The sequence below is a fragment of the Canis lupus genome, chromosome 9 (genome assembly GCF_048164855.1).
Source record: "Canis lupus baileyi chromosome 9, mCanLup2.hap1, whole genome shotgun sequence".
NCBI lineage: Eukaryota > Metazoa > Chordata > Mammalia > Carnivora > Canidae > Canis > Canis lupus.
Window position 1 is genome coordinate 30561892 of NC_132846.1, and position 21534 is coordinate 30583425.

General features: G+C 38.8%; 1 protein-coding gene across 7 annotated transcripts in view; it reads right to left on the reverse strand.

Annotated features, from left to right (window-relative positions):
• Nucleotides 1-989: 989 nt before the first annotated feature.
• The window catches only part of FERMT2 (FERM domain containing kindlin 2), an 80076-nt gene continuing 59531 nt past the window's right edge, over nt 990-21534 (reverse strand). For 3 of the 7 annotated variants that reach the window (XM_072838580.1, XM_072838581.1, XM_072838579.1), the window contains 10 exons: nt 16196-16330; nt 15186-15235; nt 13868-13992; nt 7775-7881; nt 7425-7646; nt 5402-5425; nt 4868-4888; nt 4109-4233; nt 3667-3808; nt 990-2272 (listed from right to left, as the gene is read on the reverse strand). In XM_072838580.1, the coding sequence (XP_072694681.1) occupies nt 2099-2272; nt 3667-3808; nt 4109-4233; nt 4868-4888; nt 5402-5425; nt 7425-7646; nt 7775-7881; nt 13868-13992; nt 15186-15235; nt 16196-16330 (1125 nt within the window). In that variant the 3' untranslated portion in view covers nt 990-2098. The remainder of the gene's footprint in view (nt 2273-3666; nt 3809-4108; nt 4234-4867; nt 4889-5401; nt 5426-7424; nt 7647-7774; nt 7882-13867; nt 13993-15185; nt 15236-16195; nt 16331-21534) is intronic. The other 4 variants (XM_072838578.1, XM_072838575.1, XM_072838582.1 and 1 more) reach the window with 2 other exon arrangements.

Here is a 21534-nt window from a genome sequence, read left to right on the forward strand (position 1 = left end):
CCTCTTTCTAAAATTCCTAAAATGCTAGAAAAATGGGATTTGGTACATGTGGGAGACTGGAAGAAAGTCTGCAAAATGACATGGCGATGAGCAAGTGCAAATGGTCTTGGAGAATGTGGGCTGGGATACAGAGCATAGAAGCCCTCTTAGCTCCTGACTGGAGTCATCAGAGCTGACATACAGCCAGTGCTATGCTGGGGCTAAATTAGTATCGAGATTGTTAGGATGGCGGGGGGGGGGGGGGGGGCAAACTCAGAGAAATCAGTACAGAGGCTGTGAAACACTAAGGCACTCAGGTAAGCCTTCATCTCAATATATTTTAGGGCTTTTAACCAAGTTAGTGACCTGCATTTCAGGTGAGGAAAGGGAATATATTATTTAGGTTTTTTGAAGTGGGAAGGAGCCCTTATATTTTGGAGTGAGGTTTGTAGGACCAGACAGAGTATAAAAAGTCATGGAAAATGTGATACGCGCTTTGCTTTAGAGGCTGTGTCATTGTGGTGGGCACAAGAAAAGGACAGTGACAGGTGTCAGTGACATCAATGACAAAAGTTTGCCTGAGGGAAAAAGCAACGAAGACTTGGCCTGATGAAAAGCAAGAGCTAAGGGAGAAAATCCAGAGCTGAAGTTTTGTAGCCAAGTGAGGATCCAATAGCTCTTAACAACAGGCAGTAAATTCACACATGTGAGTTGAGGTTTTTTAGACCAGGAGTCATTCATTTTGAGTTTAAAACGAATTCTTCCCAAGTCAACAATGTCCTTTCATCTGTCATACTGTTTAGATTCCTAATATTCATGCAGTTCATTTTTAAGTAGTAGAAAAAAGTGAAGTGGTGGAAGAACCTATCCTAGAGATGGAGTATATTCCTGTCTGCTGACATTCTGGTACCAGCAAGCTGTCCTCACAACACAACACGTTTCCAAAGGCAAAAGTTCATTTCTTCAGTTTTAATTCTATGTAAACAGTAAAGACAAGAAGTACAAAAAGAAACAAATAAAATATCTTGCTTTTATTTAAAATAAAATGCATTTATACAGTTTTTAAACCATGGATTATTGGACAATACTGGTAATCCACCCCTCCTGGCACCCTTTTGGGTTGTGTGAGCTAGGAATTTTCCAACTAGCACCAATGCGGACTGTAACAGCACAGCGGACGAGAACATGGCCAGTCCAGGCATTAGAGTTAAGGACGCTGTGGCGAATCATGACTATAATGAAGTCATTCTTAATTTAGCAGGTATGAGATCTGCACATTAATTATATTTTTAAAGCATTTAATTAATGCAAAGATGCTACATCTAAGCCATTTGCTAGCTGTGAGTTTTTTTTAAAAAAAACTGTACAATTTTATAAAATTTGTGTTTGTACATTAGTTACACAAAATGCATACTTCATAGACCTTTACTTCATATTGTAATGCAAAAGTTGCATATTTTAGGCAGACAGTGAATATGCTGGTGAATACTAAAAATGTTGTAATACAATAGGGTGTAAAAATAAAAACAGAAGACAGTATACATACATGCTTATTCAAAGACAAAAATAAACCAAGCCAAACGGACTGATAGCATTTTCCTTCAAGGTCAAACAATGACATTATTAAGTATCAGGGACCTTTCACAGGCCTGATTTACTTGGGGGTGGGAGTGGGGGGATGGAGAATCAATGGCTACCAGAAGTAGGTATTTTTAAAACACAAGATCAAATTAAACATACATTAAAACACATGCATTAAACATGATAAATAGACTTCATATAGTTTAAGCCCTGGATAGCTTTAAAGTAGATGGCTTGACTTTCTTGGTTTGGCTAGATTAAATCAGTGATGTTTTGTTCCCGACTTGCCCCCTACTTTAGTTTTCAATTCATGTCCCTAAGGAATGTGTGCCATATTTGAGTCCATATATTATATCACGAGAGCAGATTAACAGTCGTGCTTGTTAGTGCACTTACTAACTGGTCTGGTAAGGCAAAAAAGTTTTCATGATAAAATGATAAATTTCAAGCTTACTTTATTAAGCAGCATATAACAAACAACAGCTTTCAAAGTTAAATATTGTTATGGCCATGGAATTTCATCACACAGTGTCTCTATTCACACCCAACCACTGGTAAGTTTGTAGAACATCTCTTCATCTAAACTCTCATTTTGGTCTTTTGCACGTGTTGAGAGAAATATGTAGCCACCAATGAATTCATGAACCACTTTGCAATCTACTTCCGTACAAATGAAGGACAATCGTACTTCATCTGCAAACTCTACCGTGACCTAGAATGAAGACCAAGAACTGTCAGTCCCTGGAAAACTCTGTGTGGCTGGGACCAGCGAAGCTTCCATGCTATTTAACGTCTCCCCTCTCACAAAATATTTGTTGAGCCTTGTTTTTTTTTTTAATCCTAAAGAGTAAGTTTATTAACCCCTCCCCCACACCTTTTTAGTTTTCATGTTCTGAAAAGGAAGACTGAATGCAAGGGGTTTAGGTCATTCTGTTCCCAATGGTCTCTGGTTAGTCTAGTTATGAGAAGGTCTCTCTTCAAGGCCTGGGAGAAAACTTACTTCTTGCATTTAATTTAATATTTGCTCTAGATATTTAACCTTTAGGTATCATGTGTGGATACAGTAGCCCTCCCCTACCTTATCCATGGGAAATATATTTCAAGATCCCCAATGGATGCCTGAAACCACGGATAGTATATATGGTTCTTGTCCCTTCACACATATACCTGTGATAAAGTTTATCAATTAGATACTTTATTATTTGTTATTGTAAGAGATTAATAACTAATAGAATTACAACAATATATAATCAAAGTTACGTGAATAGTCTCTCTCTCAACATATTTTACTGTACTGTACTCATCCTTGTGATAATGAGAAATGATAAAATGCCCACGTGATGGATGAAGGTGAAGGACGCAGGCACTGTGACATAGTGTTAGGCTACTACAGACCTTCTAGCAATATGTCAGGAGGAGGATGGGTTATCTGCATCTCGACCATGGTTATCCACAGATAAGAAGGGATACTAGTATATTTCAGAAATAGGAGATTCTGTGCAGTAATAGGAACTGATACAATAATCCTAATGATCCTACAATAACACATGGCTTATCAGTAAAAGATGGTTTATTTTAAATGATTTTCATTGTACTCCAAGGCTAGGGGCAGCATGATATACAGTAGTAGCTGTGCCAGGTTTTAGACCTCTGAGCATCAGTCTAAATCCTGATTCTGTTAACTAAGTGTGCAGTCATGGCAATCATGGCCATTAAGCCATTAACTTTGAGTGTCCTCATTTGTAAAGTAGGGACAATCCAACCACCTCACAAGGCCGTGGTAAGATTAGAAATAAGGTACAAATGTAAAAACATCTAGCATCATGACTGGCACAGAGTAGGAATTCAATAAACAGTAGCTGCTACTGACAGGGATGTACCACTACAGGAAAACCACCCTCTAAGCAGATCATTATGTTCTTAGAATTCTAATAATTGGGACAGTTATGAAATGGCAAGTTAAGTGGGAAATAACCAACCATGTTTTATACTTTAAAAGGTAATGGTACAAATAATCTACAGAATTTAATAGCCTTTTAATTCTTAATTTACTAATTCTTAGTAGAAGGGCTCTACATGCACTCAGGTAACACTGTTCAAGCTTACCATTTTTATTTCCCAGTTTACATTCCACTGTTTCATGTTACTGAAGCGCCATGTTTTAATTGCATCTCCTGTGCTGGCATCCATCCTAATCAGTCTGTTGTATGCAATTCCAATAAGTTCTTCTTTTTTTCCTCCCTGAAACCTATAGTATTAAAAACATAAAGTTTAAAAACAAGTGGGGGATGGGAGGACATGTTGCTTTGTTTTTAAGATGAGCTTTTTAACTCTTACAAAGGATATTTTCATATAAGTAAAAAGAGAAATCATTTTGAATTTTTAATGCAAAAATTACAAGTATAGAAAATAGGTTTCAATATTCTTGACATTTTACTGTAAAATTGCTAATGGATCTCAGTAGGTACTTTAAATGTTTAATTGAAGTAGATTACATAAAAAGGCACTAATTAAGATTTATACATAAATGTTTAGGAGAACCACTGACCTTGCAATAAAGTGTGTGATGCCAAATTCTGGTAATGACTGCCAAGCTTGAATAAATCTCATCTTGGCCTCAATTAGACTCATCTGAGCTACATTCTGATGGGCCTCCAAGATTCTTGCTGTTATCTAAACATGATTAAACACCACCTTTACCATCGAGACAATATTCTTTCATGGGAGGATCATGACAAAAAGTAAAAAACTGAATCACGTGCCCCACCCCACAATCACATATTTTAAGAACTAGAATTAGGAAATCTCTGCAGCTACTTTTGGAAATTTTAGTATAATGATGACTCTTCAAAATAAACCTTGATAGATTTCTTCTTAATTTAGTTTCCATATATCCAGAAACAAAAGGTACTATTAGAGGAGTATGTAACTGCCACTCTTGAGGTATATTCCAAGTACACACATATATGTCGCTGCTTCTATAAAAGGCATGTTCTAATCCTATGAATAATGAAGTTTTAAACTTAGCACCAAGACACAGTATCAGAATGAGTACCTGGAATATAAACTTCTAGCAGGAATATTTATTAGCACCTTTAAAGTACTTGAAACCAGCATAATAATTAAAATTTTTTTCTAAATGAATCATTAGAAAAGTTAACTTTTAATTTAAATTACACTCACTTTGGGATGACTACTGCCAAAAAGAGTGGAAGGAAATTAATCCATAAAAAGGGATTGTGGCTAAGGCTTTAAATATTTTATGTATTTTTTTCTTTTCTTTTTTTGGTAAATATGGAGAACTTACCAAATCTCTTATATAGCCTGGCTGTAGATGGCAATGCGAAGAAAGAAAAAGGAAGCAGAAAGAAAAAAAAAGGCAATCAGAAAAAATGGCAATGAAGCAAAGAAAAAGTTGCGGTAACCTGCAAACCAAAATTCCAGCCAAAAACCATGCAAAAAAAATTACTTTAGGTGGAAACCAAGCAAAGTAAATGCAAGCATGAAAATGAAAACAAGGAAGCAGCGATTATTTTCCATTTAGAACACTGAGAAACACTTCCACATTATTTTAAACTGATAAGTGTTACTAAAATTATGGGTAAATTATTTGTAGGGAAAAAAAAGAGCAAATACCCTTTTCCCTGTTCATTTACCAGTTCTTACTCGTTAGGCAGAACTAATGCTTTTAGTAGCAAAATCAAAATTAATATTCAAAAACCTTTAATGTTTTCAGATTGAGTCTGATACTATGACCCATGCATCACTGTTCAGAAATAAGTTGAAGGTATTCAGGACCATACGGTTTATTTGCACAAGAAAAGCAAACCCCTCAAATTACCATCTGTTTTTTGCATCCTTTTTCCTGGAAGGGAAAATGAAGAGATGCTATATACTACACTAGGAACAATGGCTATAAATAGATTATCTAGTTCAATGTATATTCACATGGATAAAACAGAGACAACTCTTTTCTTTAAAATGTAAAAATTCAGCTTGGGAATCATAGTCATATAAAGATACATACAGTGAGTTTAAATAATTAATAAATAGTTGCAGGGATTTAAAGTAGATTAAATATAACACAATCTTTATTGATGGGCCCTGGTAGGAATAGAGGAGCTCATGGCCCAAACCTCTTTCTACTGGATTCCTGAATGCCACTGTATTGTATAGTTTAACAATTACTAAGCACTATATCCAACGACTGGTGCAGTGCTGGACACACAACAGCAACGAACTCTGCCTGTCAGCACTTCTTAGCTGACAGTAGGAATTGTCAGGGCAATACATGGTCTCTACTTTCTGGGAACAACCAATATAAATCTAGTCAGAGAAAAGAGCATTAAAAAAGAATGTGCATTTGATAAGATGCCAGCATGGAAGAAAAGGCTAGAAGAATCCTTAACCACGGACCACACACATGCTGCCATCCTGCGAGTTAAAGACAGTCAGATAGTCACTGTTTTTGTCCTCCAGAGAATTTTCACTATGACAAGCTAGCTGAGAAATCAGGGATAGAGAACTATCTTTTTAAAGTGAAAACTATCATTTAAAAGGCTTCTGAGAAAACAATCCAGTACCTTTGACAACTACACCAACAGTTGGCAATCTTCAGTAACACTTTGTATTTTTCTTTCCTGACAGCAGATAGTGTAAATGATATGCTTGCTAAGGTTTGAAATTGTTCCTTGTCTTTGAAGGCAAATGAATCCACTTTCAGAAATAAGGTTTTTTTTTAAATGAGTAATTTTTAAATGAAATAACTAAGAATAAAAAAAAATTAGTACTTGATTCACTTTCCCTTTTTAACTTACAATCTACATTCCACAAAGCTCCCCAGGGCAGCATTTCCTCCATTCCTTACTACTCCCACATCATAGGACTGTGGGATAAACAATTTCCATGTAGCTTACACAACCTCTGAAACTTAAAGACAAATACTTGGTGATTAAAACTTCTGAACATTAAGCTAAGTGATTTCAGACCCATTTGATAAACATTATATTTAAAGTTAAGAATTAGTAAATGTTCTGGGTATTTCATTGGTGCCTTCAGTAATGTTTTAAAATTATTCTTTAACAGAAATAAAAATGAAACTAGATAGAAATGAAATATTTATTTGAAAGGTCTTCTTCACCGCCCCACCTCAGACTGAAGCCTTTGCCTTTTATGGCATGATGTTTGGTGTAGCAAATACTGGGGGCTATCCCAAGTGAAATTCCCCTGCAAAGAACCTTTTATGTTGTACCGAAGAACCATTTTCCTAAATAGCAATCCTTTTATGGTATTAATTTCCAGGAAAGGAATTCTAAACAGAGTGAACAAAAGCAGCGAATTTCAATGAAAATTTACCAAACTTTGTCACATGTGCAAATCTTGGTTTAGGTTTTTTTTTTTACTGTTAAGAAAAGATAAACTATTTCTACCCTTGTAAAGTTTATTTCCAAGGCTGGAAAGTCCATTTTGACAGCAAGAAGAGTTGTTATAGACTTTGTTGAGAAATGCTGGCTGCGCTTTATACTACACTTAATTATATAAGGAATAAAACCCAAAGCATCCTCACCATATTCAATTCCCTGAAAGAACACACCCTGTTCACAGGATGATTTCCTTAGGTTTTGAGTAAATATGCTCCCAACTATCTTACCTCATTATCTGTCCTATTAAATGAAAAATATTTTTTAATGACTAATTTAAATGGACTGAAGGTTACTTACATCCTATTTTATGCTCTGATCACTGGATATGAAATTAAGACCATCACTAACACTAAAAAGTTTTAAGAGGGGAACTGAATTTAAAGTGTATGTACAAAATCATAAAACCGGAAGAAAACAGATGAAGTAAAATGAATCAAATACCTGCTTGTTCTTGTATTTTTTTAGATAGCGAGGGGACACCAAACATTCAGGATTTATATCAGTTGTTATCTGTTCTGGTATTAACTGAGGATCTGGGTTTAAATGCTGCATCTTCAGAAAGGAAAGAATATTTTGAACTTCCAAGTTATAAGAACTGTCTGCCATGGTCTTGCCTTTGGAGGCTAATCTGCAGGCTGCCATCCAGTGTGCATACTGTTTTTCCTGTTGAAAAGAAATATTGAAATATGATATGTATCACATATCCTTTGGGTTTAAAAATCTAAGGATGACTGGTCAACTCTAAGTAATCAAAGAAAATTAAGGTTTATACTTTTAATTGGAAAACTTACATTGTCACAACGAAGCCAGATTTCATTCATGCCTTCTGCAACTGGAATCAGGAGTTTAATGTTGAATTTTTGCCCTGAAATGTTTACATCTGGGGTCACTTCACATCCTAGAATTTAAAAAAAACGTGAAAATGGTCAAATTTACTTTTAAGAAATCTCAAGCCAAAAAAGGCAGCCCTCATTTTATGGTATCTTAACATGCTGAATTTTGCTGTTTTGGAATCTATTAATTGAGAAGGAAATTTTTACCACCCAATAATTTTGTTTGAGGCAGAGCACAGAGACACATCTAATACAGTTTGTGGCCCTCAGAAAACCTGATTAAAAAGAGAAGGGTCCTATTGAAAGGATATTACCAAAAAATACCACATGGCAAGTTTGATGCTGTGTTTTTTTTTTAAAAAAAAAAGATTTTAAAAAAAATTTTAAGATTTTTATTTATTTGACAGAGAGAGTGTGTGCCAGAGAGCACAAGCAGGGGAATAGGAAAAGGGGAGAAACAGGCTCCCTGCTTAGCGGGAGCCTGAGGTGGAAATCGATCCCTGGATCCTGGGATCATGACCTGAGCTGAAGGTAGATGCTTAACCAACTGGACCACCCAGGTGCCCTAGATTTATGTGAGAGGGGTAGGGTGGGGTGAGAGAGAGCCTGACCCCACAACCCTGAGATCATGACCCAAGATGAAACCAAAAGTCAGATGGATGTTCAACCTACTGAGCCACCCAAGTGCCCTGATACTGTGTGAAAAGTAAAATAAAGATTGTTAAGCCTCCATAGCATTTATAGTTGCACTGGAGGTGGATAGTGGCCTTGGAGAACAGATTCAGCAGATTTCAGTAGCCCTTTGAGGATCTGAGCCAAAGTACCATGACTGAGAAGTAAATAGGAAACAAAAAATAAATAAATAAATAAATAGGAAACAAAAATAGCTTTCTGATGAACCTCGCCTGTAACAAGGAAGGAGGAAAGAGGGCAGTTACAGCAGAGAGAGGTATAAGATAAAGGAGAAAGGGACTTTGTGGTTTAAGATAGGAGAGACTCCAGGAAGTTAAATGCTGATGGAAACATCACACTAGAAATAGGAAGAAAGAAATCTAGTGTCCGGGAGATAAAGAGGGTCTCTGATGGAGCGAGGCTCCTGGGATGGCAGAAAACTCAGCCCACTTGGATAGGAGAGCCTTAAGAGAAGAGGTGCCTCCTTCCACTGTGTGGAAGTTGAGGGAAGCTAGCTTTCTCAGCTGTCGTGGCAGAGAAGCTATGTGACCTCCCTTCTAATGGCTTTCTAAGAAAAAAGAAATGAAGTTGTCCCCTGAGATTGAATGGCATCAGAGGCCTGAGAAGATCTGAAATATTGTTGAGAATGTCTAAAAAAACACAGAAGTACTGCAAGTGTTGAGGCCCAGGTTGAAGTTGGAGATCCATGAATATCTAGTGAAACCTATCCACTCGGTTTTGTGATTTTTTCCCCCCCCTTCCCTCCTTTGAGTGCTCAGCAGCCTAATGTAAGCAAGTAAAAGACAGGTGGTTGGAGTGAGCCCTGGTTAAGGTTTTGGTAAATGTATATAATGGAAAAGACAGTGAATCTAGGGAATTGAAGGTTAATACCTGGTAAATGGTGTGCAGGCTGGACTCCGGAAAAGGAAGAGGTGAAAATATGTTACTAATGGGGAGAAAGTTGAGGGGTTGTAGGGAGAGAGTCCCTCAGATAGTCTGAAGAGAGGAATGAAGCTTGTGTTGCTGTTAAATTTGCATTTAACATTTCAGAGGAACAGTAATTGGGTTACACTGAAGTGTAGCATGTTGCCATGGAAGTAGGCAGCCAAGATGGCATGCAGTGATTGTTGTCTGAGATGTAGCCTAATAAGTGCCTCTGCGCCTACACCAACACCTGACTTCCCACTCACTTTGCATTTCCAAGCTTTTTGGGTTTTTTGGCATTTTACTCTTTTTTTTCTTTTTTAAAGTTTATTTATTTAAGCAATTTCCACATTCAGCATGGGGCTCAAACTCACGACCCTAACTAAGATCAAGAGTCACAGATTCCTCTAATTGAGTCAGCCAGGCACCACAGTACTTTACTTTTAAAGGTCTAATTATTATGGGGTTGTATCCTTTAAGTCCATTTGGATGATTAATGAAGTGTGTAAAAGATCACATATCTTCAGACATCTCTGTTTTAACTTTGCAGGTTAAATGAATTGCCACACAACTTCCTGATAGTTTGTAATACTTGAAGAGAAAGTTAAATGCTGTTGCTAATATTTTTAAAAGAAAGCAAAAAGGGAGAGAAAGTCCACCAAATTCATGATAGGAGTTGCATCTGGAGAGAAGAAGATCTCCCATTTATCATTTAAAATGTTTCTTTAATATAATACTTCAGTTTTAACATTTGTCCTATTTGTGTGGTGGGTATGTAGAGGTCTATCTTTTTCCTTATACAATACACTCCACTATCCACTTCCAATGCGGCTATAAATGCTATGGAGGCTTAACAATCTTTATTTTACTTTTCTGTGGCATTTGATGCTATTGACTACTGTCTTTTTAAAACAACTGTTACTTTAGTTCCCACCATACCTCATTTCCATGGTCTTCATAAGCATTTGTGTTTCCCTTGCAAGCTCCTCTTCCTCTAATCTGTCCTATACCGCAAACATAGGTGTTCTGTAGGGTTCTGTTCTTAGCTTTTTCATAGTACAGACAACCATTCTAAGGCTGCAGTAAGCATTAATCCTAAAACTAATACCATTAGTATCTTCAGTGCAGCTTTCCAGCTATCCAGTGGCCTACAGGTTATCTCCAAAAGATATTCCACAGGTACCAAAATTAAACTCATCATCTTTCCACCCAAACTCAGGTCGTCTATATTCTCAACCCTTTTCACTCAACTGCGCAAGCCAGAAATAAATTCCTCCCCATCAGCCTCTCCCAAGTCTGTCACCCAGGGTGCTGCTGAGGCTTCCTTAGGGTTCTCTGAGTTGGCACCCTCTTCCCCATTTATACTCATCACCTGAATCTGCATCAGTCACTGCTTTAAAATTACTCCTCTATACTATAGCCAATATAAATAGGATGAATCCCATCATTTTCATGTTAGTGACTTTTCAGTGGCATTTCACTGCTGCCAGTTTAAAAAACAATCTCCTTAACGTTTTTATCCTCTTAATTTCTGCCAATTTCTTCTGCTATTATCACTCATTTTAGTAGAAATCAGATTCGGCAACCACTAAGAAGTATTCATCCTCCCCCTTGGACTCTACGTTCCAGCAGCACAAAACACCCCCTTGGTTGTTGATGCTTTCTCCATACATTTCTGCACAACAGTCTCTGCCTGCCTGGCTTTTACTAATTCACTTTCCCTTCGTGAAACTCTAACTCTGGCATTATTTCCCCCACAAAGTCTATCCTGATTCTCTCCATTGTCACTGAACACTGATACCTTGTCCCTTTGCTCCCCCTTAGACCTGTTACTTTTTTTTCCTAAGATTTTATTTATTTATTCATGAGAGACGCAGAGAGAGAGACAGAGACAGAGACAGAGATACAGGCAGAGGGAGAAGCAGGCTCCCCTCAGGGAGCCTGATGCAGGACTTGATCCCAGTCCCCGGGATCATGTCCTGAGCCAAAGACAGATGCTCAACTGCTGAGCCACCCAAGCTCCTGACCTGTTACTTTTTAAAGTACTGTTGTCCAAATTGTAACTGTTTATCTTCCCTACATGCTCTAAACTCCTAGAGGAGTGGTACTGTCATCTGTTCTTGCTCACGTCTCTAGTATCTAGGACAGTTTTCAGTACAGGAATTCAATCAGTATTTACTAAACTAAATTTTTTATAACTTTATATTTTAGATGTCCAAAGGCCTTGGAGAGCATCTAGTCCAACACACTTATTTCTTAGAAAAAGATACTGAGGTCCAAAGAAGCTATTTTTCTAAAATCATAGGGCTTGTTTAATAGCAGAGCAGAATCTAGGCCATTTGATTTTAAGACTGGTGTTATCTTCATTAGTGTGATGTGCTGGAAAAGTGCTCTTTTGGGAGAACCTGGTAGAGGCAGCATGTGTAAGCCATTCTCCATACCAGGACTTGACTTCACACAGGGAGAAGGTTAAGGATGTAACAGGGACAAAGACGACAGGGGCCAGAACACAGATCTAGTCTACAGACAGAGAGGAGATCATCTGGAATGGTCCTGGGCAGCTTAGGAGTGAAGCAACAACAGAGCTGCAATAGAGTCTAAGAGTAACAAATAATGATGGAGACCCAAAAGTCAAACCCATGGGTCTTATGAGAGAAAGGCAGGAGCCTAATTAAAACTTTGAGGAAAATTACAGAATTCTAACACATGGGCATAGCAGTCTTCTACCCAGGACAGAGACTTCCCATTTTTTAAAACAACAGTTCAGAGGACTACTGGGCAGAACACAGGGTAGAGATTTGAATTATTTTTGTTGAAATATACTAAAAATATCCTAATGTACTATGCAGAATGGAAAATTAAGACTATAGATCAAGGAAAGCACCTCTGTATTTTAAGCAATTAAATGAAATTATTTTGGGAAACGTTTTTGTGAATGAATCAGGGGCCCCCTTCTTGGGTACTTTTGTCCAAATATGGATATTTTTAGTTAGAAAGACTTACTGCTTTAACATATAATCATAAATGTACATGCAAAATGTAGCCCAAAGGAGAAATGGGCCGGGCCGATAGGAATTAACTCCCTGAATACAGCCCTCAAAACTGGCCTGCTAAAGAAGTGCAATCTTTGCTACCCTAGAGAGGCTGGAAACAGGAGGCTGCCCCTGCAGCTCCACAGCCCAGAAGCACCTTGCTCCTTTCTCAATTCTGTCTCTCCAGCCCCTTAACATAATTGGAAATTCAAGTTTCACATGAATGTATCTGATTGGAATCAAAATCTCACTGGAAATGAGTCCAGAAAATGTATTTTAGTTTTCTGGCCTTTGCTGTAAAGAGTGTGGAACAGTGAGATGCCAAACTACTGCATCCTCCCCCGGACACACTCGTGCCAAAGGTGTGGTGAGTGCAGTTCTTATGTCAAGTAAGCCAGGTAGCCAGGTACTTTTTAGTGAATATGTCCACAAGTGAAGGGCTCATCAACGATCTGCAAGACCCTGCAGAAAAATCATGGCAGGAGGCAGCAAGATGTTCTCCAGCGGCAGAAGAACCAGTCCAACCTGGGTAGGAAATTCGCCTTCTACCTGAACCACTACATCAATCAGGTAAGGGAGGTGAAGAAGCAGTATGAAGAACTAAAGAAGTCACCCAAATAGCAAATAAAGTTGGGGGGGGCGGGGGGAGGGACGACGACCAAAGCCAGTAGCTCTGAGCTCCCAGCCGGTGTTAGTCCAGACCACAGGAAGCAAGCCTGCTAAAATGGAGTAGAAACATGTCCAATAACATGTGCCTCAAATACCAGATCCTAGTGATAGCACTAGATTTGAAGAGACAAGAGGAAACCAATGAGATTCCGGTTGTCAGCTAGGAGGAGCCTCAGAGCAGTATCCTGGGGCTTTCCCAGAGGCGAGACTGAGAGCTGAGTGTTGAACAAAAATGTGCAGGGAAGAGTTATGGGGTAGGGGAAAAACTTGGCCAAACCCCATAGATGCCTGCTACCCCACTGTTGAGCCAAAAATGAGGCTAGGGAACCTGAAGGGGACAAGCTTGTCATCAGTAAAGAAAGAGGAGTACAATGCTGATGAGGAAGGGAGAAGTCAGCAAAAACAGAGGACTACAACATGGATGAGAATGAAGAAAACCTGAATGCTGAAATGCTGAAGATGAGAAAAGAGGTACCATAAATTTACCTGACAAGAAAAGTGGAATCACTTCAAATGAGGACTGCACAAAGAGTTTACAACAAAATATTCATGTGAAATTGAATACCCAAAATTGTGACAAAAACTACTTATAAAAAGAAGAAGAAGAAGAAAAGAAGAATCTAGACCTAAAATAGAACCTAAAGAAGCAATGAATCTGCTAAAAAACTACCCTGGCCCACCACAGTGAAGTTTATCAATGATCAGCCAACAGAAATTACTCCATCAACACTGCTCATTCCAAGGCTTTCCTTACCTCTCAGGTTCATCTGATGAGCTGGTGTGCCACTGGATTCTTCTTTGCTCTTATAGCAAGAAATAGATGTATCTTTAAAGGTGCACCAATATTGCTTGTAACCTTTTAGAGTTAGCTTTTTTGGCCTACATGTCAAATAGAATTAACAGAAAAATAACTTTTGAAATAACTTTATCAATAGGATTAGCAGCCAAGTTTCACAACAGCGAAAGTCTAAGGCCAAGTTTTACACATGCTGAGCTCCGTTCCCTTGGGCCAGCATGTTATATTCAATGTTGCTGTTAATGGATTTGCGCCTTCTCGAACAATCTACTCAGGAATACCTCACAAAGAATGAATGGGCAGGGGAGAAAGACAGAAGGACCAGAATTCGAGTATTTCTGTTAGTGTTGGCATCTCTATCACTAGCAGGTCACATGGAAAGGACAAGAAAAGGTGAAGTAAATGTCACCAATGGGAAGGCTCCTAGGTCCTGTAATCCACCAGTAGGTTCTTGGGTGTGTGCAGGGCTGCCTCTGGGGCCTCTCTGGACAGGCAGGTGTACCTAGCATAACTAAAGTGAGGAAAATACTTGTCTCTCTCAGGGTGTATCTGGTGTTTCAACTTGCCACACCAAAGCCAAACACAAAGAAAACAGAATAGTCACGATGGAGTATGGATAAGGAAGGATGTGTAACGGGAGAATGGGGTAGGGAGCAGCATCTGAAATCATGCCCTGATCTCAGAAACTGTTCTCTATGGTGAGCTATTCTATGTTTAGCTACAGTAAAGGGTTTATTCCATAATGGCTTTACATCTTATATTCCATATCACATCCTGTCCTCTTTACCCTCTCTGCTTTAATGCCCAACTCTCTTGATTCTGTGGACTGTGCCTAGATTGATAAAAGTCTAGATAAGATACACTCATAAAATGTTCCATGATCAAATGAATAAAATGCAATAGAATCCGGGGCTTTGAACAAGGAAATAACCACTGGCAATAATGGTTCATTATGTCCTGCTTTCACCCAGAGGGGATGCTTTGTACTGAAATGCCACTGTATGTCTCAGAATCTACACAATGCAATCTAGGCTATACTGTCTTTGTTTTTCCCTTTTAAGAAAAATGTTTATTAGAAAAAAACAAGTTCATGAGTACTACAGTTTTAATTTGGTAAAGATAGTTATTTTCTCTCAATTTAGTGTTTCTCTAACTGATAAATGCTTGTAGAGATGCATTGCTAATCTTACAGTAAATTTCAACAATGTGAACATTACTATAAAATTAATATTTATCATTCATTAATATTTGGAATCCCTCCCCTTTTTGTACTTACTTAAAAACTTTAATATAGTCAGCAAGTTCAGGAATAGAAGTGATGTCACCCTAAGGAAAGAAATCATTTTTTCCTGATTTTTCTTGAAATTTGAAGCTCTAATATATAGTATCTGATTATCAAGTATGAGCTTATTCAATAAACAAAATTACATAAAATACAGATTATGAAGGTTTTTTTTAATGAAGGTTTTAAAGGTAGAATCATTATATGGTTATACGTACGGTCATTTTCAAATGACATAAAAAGCTAATAAAAATTTTGATCAAAATAGCAGTTCATATAACCTTTAAGAACATATTATTGATTCTAATTCAGCTAGAACTGTTTGTATCTGCATATGAAATTATGCAAAATCATAACAGCCCTAAGTGTTTCTTCTGTAATAACTAATTTCTAAGTTTTATTTTTATTTTTTTAAAGATTTATTTATTTATTTATTTATTTATTTATTTATGAATGATAGACATAGAGAGAAAGAGAGAGAGAGAGGCAGAGACACAGGAGGAGGGAGAAGCAGGCTCCATGCCAGGAGCCCGACGTGGACTCGATCCCGGGACTCCAGGCTTGCGCCCCGGGCCAGAGGCAGGCGCTAAACTGCTGAGCCACCCAGGGATCTCCTAATTTCTAAGTTTTAAAACCAAACTTAGTATTTAAAAATTTTCCCAAGATATATTTTTCTCTTCCTTTTGTAGCTCACTACAAATGTGCAGCTCACTAATGGATTTTACCATGACTTGAGACTACCTTTCACTCTGCAAAAATGTCTTCCCACTGCTTATGACAGAATGGGCAGATATCACAAAATTTATCTTTGCTGTACTAGAAGCACTGCAGACTAGAACAATATTAATTTTATAATTTTCCATAAAGTTTCTGAAAAGCCAACACCTGTATTCTGTAAAGCTTGAAATATTTCTCTATATCCACCCAATACTTATAAGAACCTAAATCCACAAAAAGATAAGCATCAATTCAAACTATACTAGCAGGAAAAAGATTCACCCTACCAAAATTGTTGATGTTTTTCCCCCTTCCAAAGTGATCTCCAGGTCTGAAAGGGCAGCATCAACTTCGTCCACTTCTTTGTCACTGTTGTTCAAATGATTCTCTGATGTCATGATTGACAGCTTATTGATGTGATACTGAAAACAGAAATGATATTTATTTAAGTGACTATTCTAAATTTAGTAACATTTTAAAATGAGATTACTGCCTGCATCTATATTCAACGCTTTTCATCACTTAACTTGAAAAGAGAAGTGTCCAAGAACTGGAATGATAAGGAAATAAATAGCACCTGAAATCAGTGTCCGAAATATCCTAATACTTATCCAAAAGGTGTTTGGACATGTAAAACCAAGAAACCAAGTGGGGGGTGGGGGGCAGAGACACAGGTGGAAGGAGAAGCAGGCTCCATGCCGGGAGCCTGATGCAGGACTCAATCCTGGGTCTCCAAGATCACGCCCTGGGCCAAAGGCTACGCTAAACTGCTGAGCCACCAGGGCTGCCCCTGAGCAGAGATTTTTTTATGTGTTTTTTTCCCTCACTGCAGTATTCCCTGTGTCTAAAACAGGTCCTGAACCCAATGAACACTGAATGAATTAACAGAATAGGAATAAGGTCTTGTGTAAAGATGGATAACATTGATTACCTTATATTACTACTGTTACCCAGCGGAGGAAAATTAGTTATCAGTATTAGGCTGAAATCTAAAGCTCTACTCTCCCCAACCCCACTCCTCAACTCAATTCAATACTGAAAATAAAATCAGAGGAAGGTGTTTATATTCTCAGTTACAGAAGAATGGTAAGATTAGGACGCCTGGGTGGCTCAGCAGTTAAACATCTGCCTTCGGCTCAGGTCATGATCCTGGAGTCCTGAGATCGAGTCCCACATCAGGCTCCCTCCATGGAGCCTGCTTCTCCTGCCTATGTCTCTGCCTCTCTCTATGTCCTTATGAATAAATGCCAAAAATCTTTTTTTTAAAAAAGGAATGATAAGATTAGGGGTTTTGGGTAGTTCAACTTGGGTGGCTCAGTGGGGAGTTTGCTTCTCCCTTTCCAAACTCTGCCTCTCCTCCTGCTATGCACTCTCTCTCTCAAATGAACAAAATAAATAAGATTGATTACATTTATATGTGGATATACACACATAAGTATATATTTGGGTAGATACATAATGAGTAGTAATACTCCTCTATGTAGATAGAAAAATCTCTGCTTTTGAGTAACTAGTCATGATTTTAAATATGCTTAGGTAAGTAAGTCACTTATTACAGATCTGTTAGATCTTGATGGAATGATAAGCAGAATTTTTAAATCACTTAATCAGTTACCTTTCAAAGCATTTAGTAGCAATCCAAATTTCTGAAGCATTCATTCACTGAATACAATTTATTCATAGGAAACAGTGAACTAATTTGAGGCCAGTTGTCAGTTTTCCTCTATATTTTAAGATTTAGTGAATTGGTAATTAATAGTCTCTGGCTGTACCTTCGGTTATGCTAAAATGAGATCCTTACAGTGACAGAAATTTCCATGTTCACGAATCATGGAGAATGAAGTAGGTAGAGGCCCTTGGGCAGTTGCCTCAAATGGCAGAGTAACATTAGGAATCATGAAGAGAGTTGGTGAAAAATACAGATTCTTAAGAGAGATGGTGAAAAATAGATTCTTAGATTCACCCCCCGAGATTTTGATTCAGCAGATCTGGGGGGTCCAGTCCAGAATCTGTATTTTTATTAAGTGACTCAGGTGGCTGTGATGCAAAAAGTCCTTAGCAGTTATCCAGGAGGAGTAACTGGGTGGCACTCTCAGTTAAGTGTCTGCCTTTGCCTCAGGTCATGATCCTGGGCTCCTGGGATCAAGCCCTGCCATTGGGCTCCCTGCTTAGCAGGGAATCTGCTTCTCCCTCCGCCTCTCCCCCTGCTTGTGCTTGCTCAAGCATGCGTGCTGTCTCTCAAATAAATAAATAAAATCTTAAAAAAAAAAAAAAAGTTATCCTGAAGAAACCCTGGCTATGAATGGGACTGGTCATAAAATCCAGCTTTGCTTTCAGAGGTGCATGGGGTATCTATTAAATGTTATAATACAGACTTGAACGTAACTGCTTCAAAACAGTGTTACTAACCTATTTCTTTATTTACACCTTCTTAGTTTATTTTTTTAAAGATTTTATTTATTTATTTTTGAGAGAGAAGTATGAGCAGGGGCAGAGAGGGAGAAGCAGACTCCCTGCTGAGCGGGGAGCCCAAGGCAGGGTTTGATCCCAGGATCCAGGGATCATGACCTGAAGGCAGAAGCTTAACCGACTGACACACTCAGGTGCCCTACACACCTTACCTTAAATTACTTGTTTCTTTATACTATGTAGATTCATGAAACACAAGGAAACAGAAGCCCCAAGGAGAAAATAATTCAGAGTGTACGGTATGTCGGAGATAAAAATACTAGACATTTCCTTGCCGTTTTTTCAAAGTTTCCCCCTTCTGGTACTGGATGGGTTCCTAGAGCCTTTGGGACAGTCTCTGGGAAGGCTTCTAAGAATTCAGGGGGTTTTTGGTCCAGAGTTCTCTCATTAAATCTAGATTCTTTTTTTTTTCCATTTATTTTTTATTGGTGTTCAATTTACTAACATACAGAATAACCCCCAGTGCCCGTCACCCATTCACTCCCACCCCCCGCCCTCCTCCCCTTCTACCACCCCTAGTTCGTTTCCCAGAGTTAGCATGCACATGAGAAAATGCTCTGCATCACTTGCCATCAGGGAAATACAAATCAAAACCACAATGAGATACCACCTCACACCAGTGAGAATGGGGCAAATTAACAAGGCAGGAAACAACAAATGTTGGAGAGGATGCGGAGAAAAGGGAACCCTCTTACACTGTGAACTGGTGCAGCCACTCTAAATCTAGATTCTAAAATGGTCCCCGAGACCTATGCTTTGGGACATTCCGTTTCCACAGATTAAAATTCATGATTTCTGAGGCATTTTCTACTGCACTAAAATGGAACATCTGCTGTATAGTGGGTGAGGGAAAGCTACAAAATAATCCCATTTCTGTGAAAATACAACTGTGTGTACATTTTGACTCTTGGACAACATGGGGGGAGGGGCGTTGATTCTCCTAAAACTTTACTGATAGTCTACTCTTGACTAGAAACCTTACTGATAATATAAGCAATCAATTAACACATATTCTGGGGACACCTGAGTGGCCCAGTGGTTGGGCATCTGCCTTCGGCTCCGGGTGTGATCCTGGGGTCCCAGGATCGGGTTCTGCATTGGGTTCCCTGCATGGAGCCTGCTTCATTTACTGGACTATATTTACTTGAGAAAACCTGCATGTAAGTGGACCCATACAGTTCAAACCCATGTTCAAGGGTCAGCTATATTCTCACTCACCAAATTTTTTTGAGCACCTATGTGCCAGGCACATTCGTATCTGTTGGTATTTTTTAAGTGCATTACTTTTATAATAAAAAGATAAATACTATGTAAAAAATCTGAGTTTCACACACACACACACATATAGATGTCACACATGTCATATATGTTTCACACACACACATATATATGTGAAACTCATATGTATGAGTGTATGTGTATACATATATACACATTTTTTTTTAAGATTTATTTATTCATGAGACACAGAGAGAGGCAGAGACACAGGCAGAGGGAGAAGCAGGCTCTTCACAGGGAGCCCAATGTGGAACTCAAACCCTGGACCAGGGATCACATCATGTCCTCAGCTGAAGGCGGATGCTCAACCACTGAGCCACCTAGGTGTCCCCCCGACATATATTTTATATGTATTATTCTGTCATTGGCAAAACCTTCACTAGAAAATTATAAGCCCATATTCTAAGTGAGAAAGATGTAGGCAGAAAGCCATAAACCAAGTGAGGTACTCTGAGTAAAATTACACCAGAACTTTTTTTTTAAAGATCTTATTTATTTATTCATGAGACACACAGATTGAGAGAGGCAGAAACACAGGCAGAGGGTAAAGCAGGCTCTACGCAGGGAGCCCAACGTGGGACTCAAACCCGGTACTCCGGGATCATGCCCTGGGCCGAAGGCAGGTGCTAAACCGCTGAGCCACCCAGGCGACCCTACTCCAGAATTTAATTCAAGAAATTCTTCAGATAGTCTGAATTATCTAGAAACACAACAGAAGACCCTTAACTAGTTGATTAAGCAAGTCTATCTAAACTAACTCATCTATCATGAAAGATTTTCCTTGTGTAAGCTTTGTTTCAATTCCTTTCCTTCATCATATAACAGAAGAAAGGGGCTTCTCTTCCATCACAAAGGACAATTTTAGGAGTCTTAAACAGAAAACCTTCCTGGATGCATAAAAGCATTTAGAAGATTAAGAGCATTTTTATTTGTGTTCTAAAGAGAAGAAAATAAAATCATAAGGAAAGCTTTTTTTCTTTTTTTAAAGATTTTTATTTTATTTAAGAGAAAGAACATATAAACTGGGCAGAGGAAAAAGCAGGCTCCCCGCAGAGCTGGGAGCCCAATGTAGGGCTCAATCCCAGGACTCTGGGATCATAAGCCAAAGGCAGCCACTTAACCAACTGAGCCACCCAGGCACCCTGATCTTTTTTTTTTAAGATTTTTATTACCTAAGAGAGAGCGCGCGCGCAAGAATGAGTGGAGGTAGGGGCAGATGGAGAGGGAGAAGAGGGACAGAGAGACAGCGGGAGAAGGAGAAGCAGGCTCCCCACTGAGCCGGGAGCCCCACACATGGGGGACCCATCCCAGGACCCTACAATCATGACATGAAGCAGAAGGCAGATGCTTAACCGACTGAGCCACCCAGACACCCCCACAGTGAAAGCTTTTCATAACTAAATGTCACCTCTGCCTCCTGTACTTAAAGAACACCAATTTTGTTAGAACTTTACACAAAACCAGAATTCAGAATTCTACCATAATCTGAGAGCATTCACCAAAGCCTCACTCAATCTAAAATGTAAGAATGACTTAATCTAGTGGTCAACTGCATGCAGCTCAGTGTGCGTCTCTCTCTCTCTCTTTTTTTTATTTATGATAGTCATACAGAGAGAGAGAGAGAGAGAGAGAGGCAGAGACATAGGCAGAGGGAGAAGCAGGCTCCATGCACCGGAAGCCTGACGTGGGATTCGATCCCAGGTCTCCAGGATCGCGCCCTGGGCCAAAGGCAGGCGCCAAACCGCTGCGCCACCCAGGGATCCCCTCAGTGTCTCTTAAATGCGGATTTGTGGATGCCACCCTATGTTATTTTATTAGAGGACAGCAGTAGTGAAGTGGACAATTTTTTGTTTTTAAGATTTTATTTATTTATTCATGA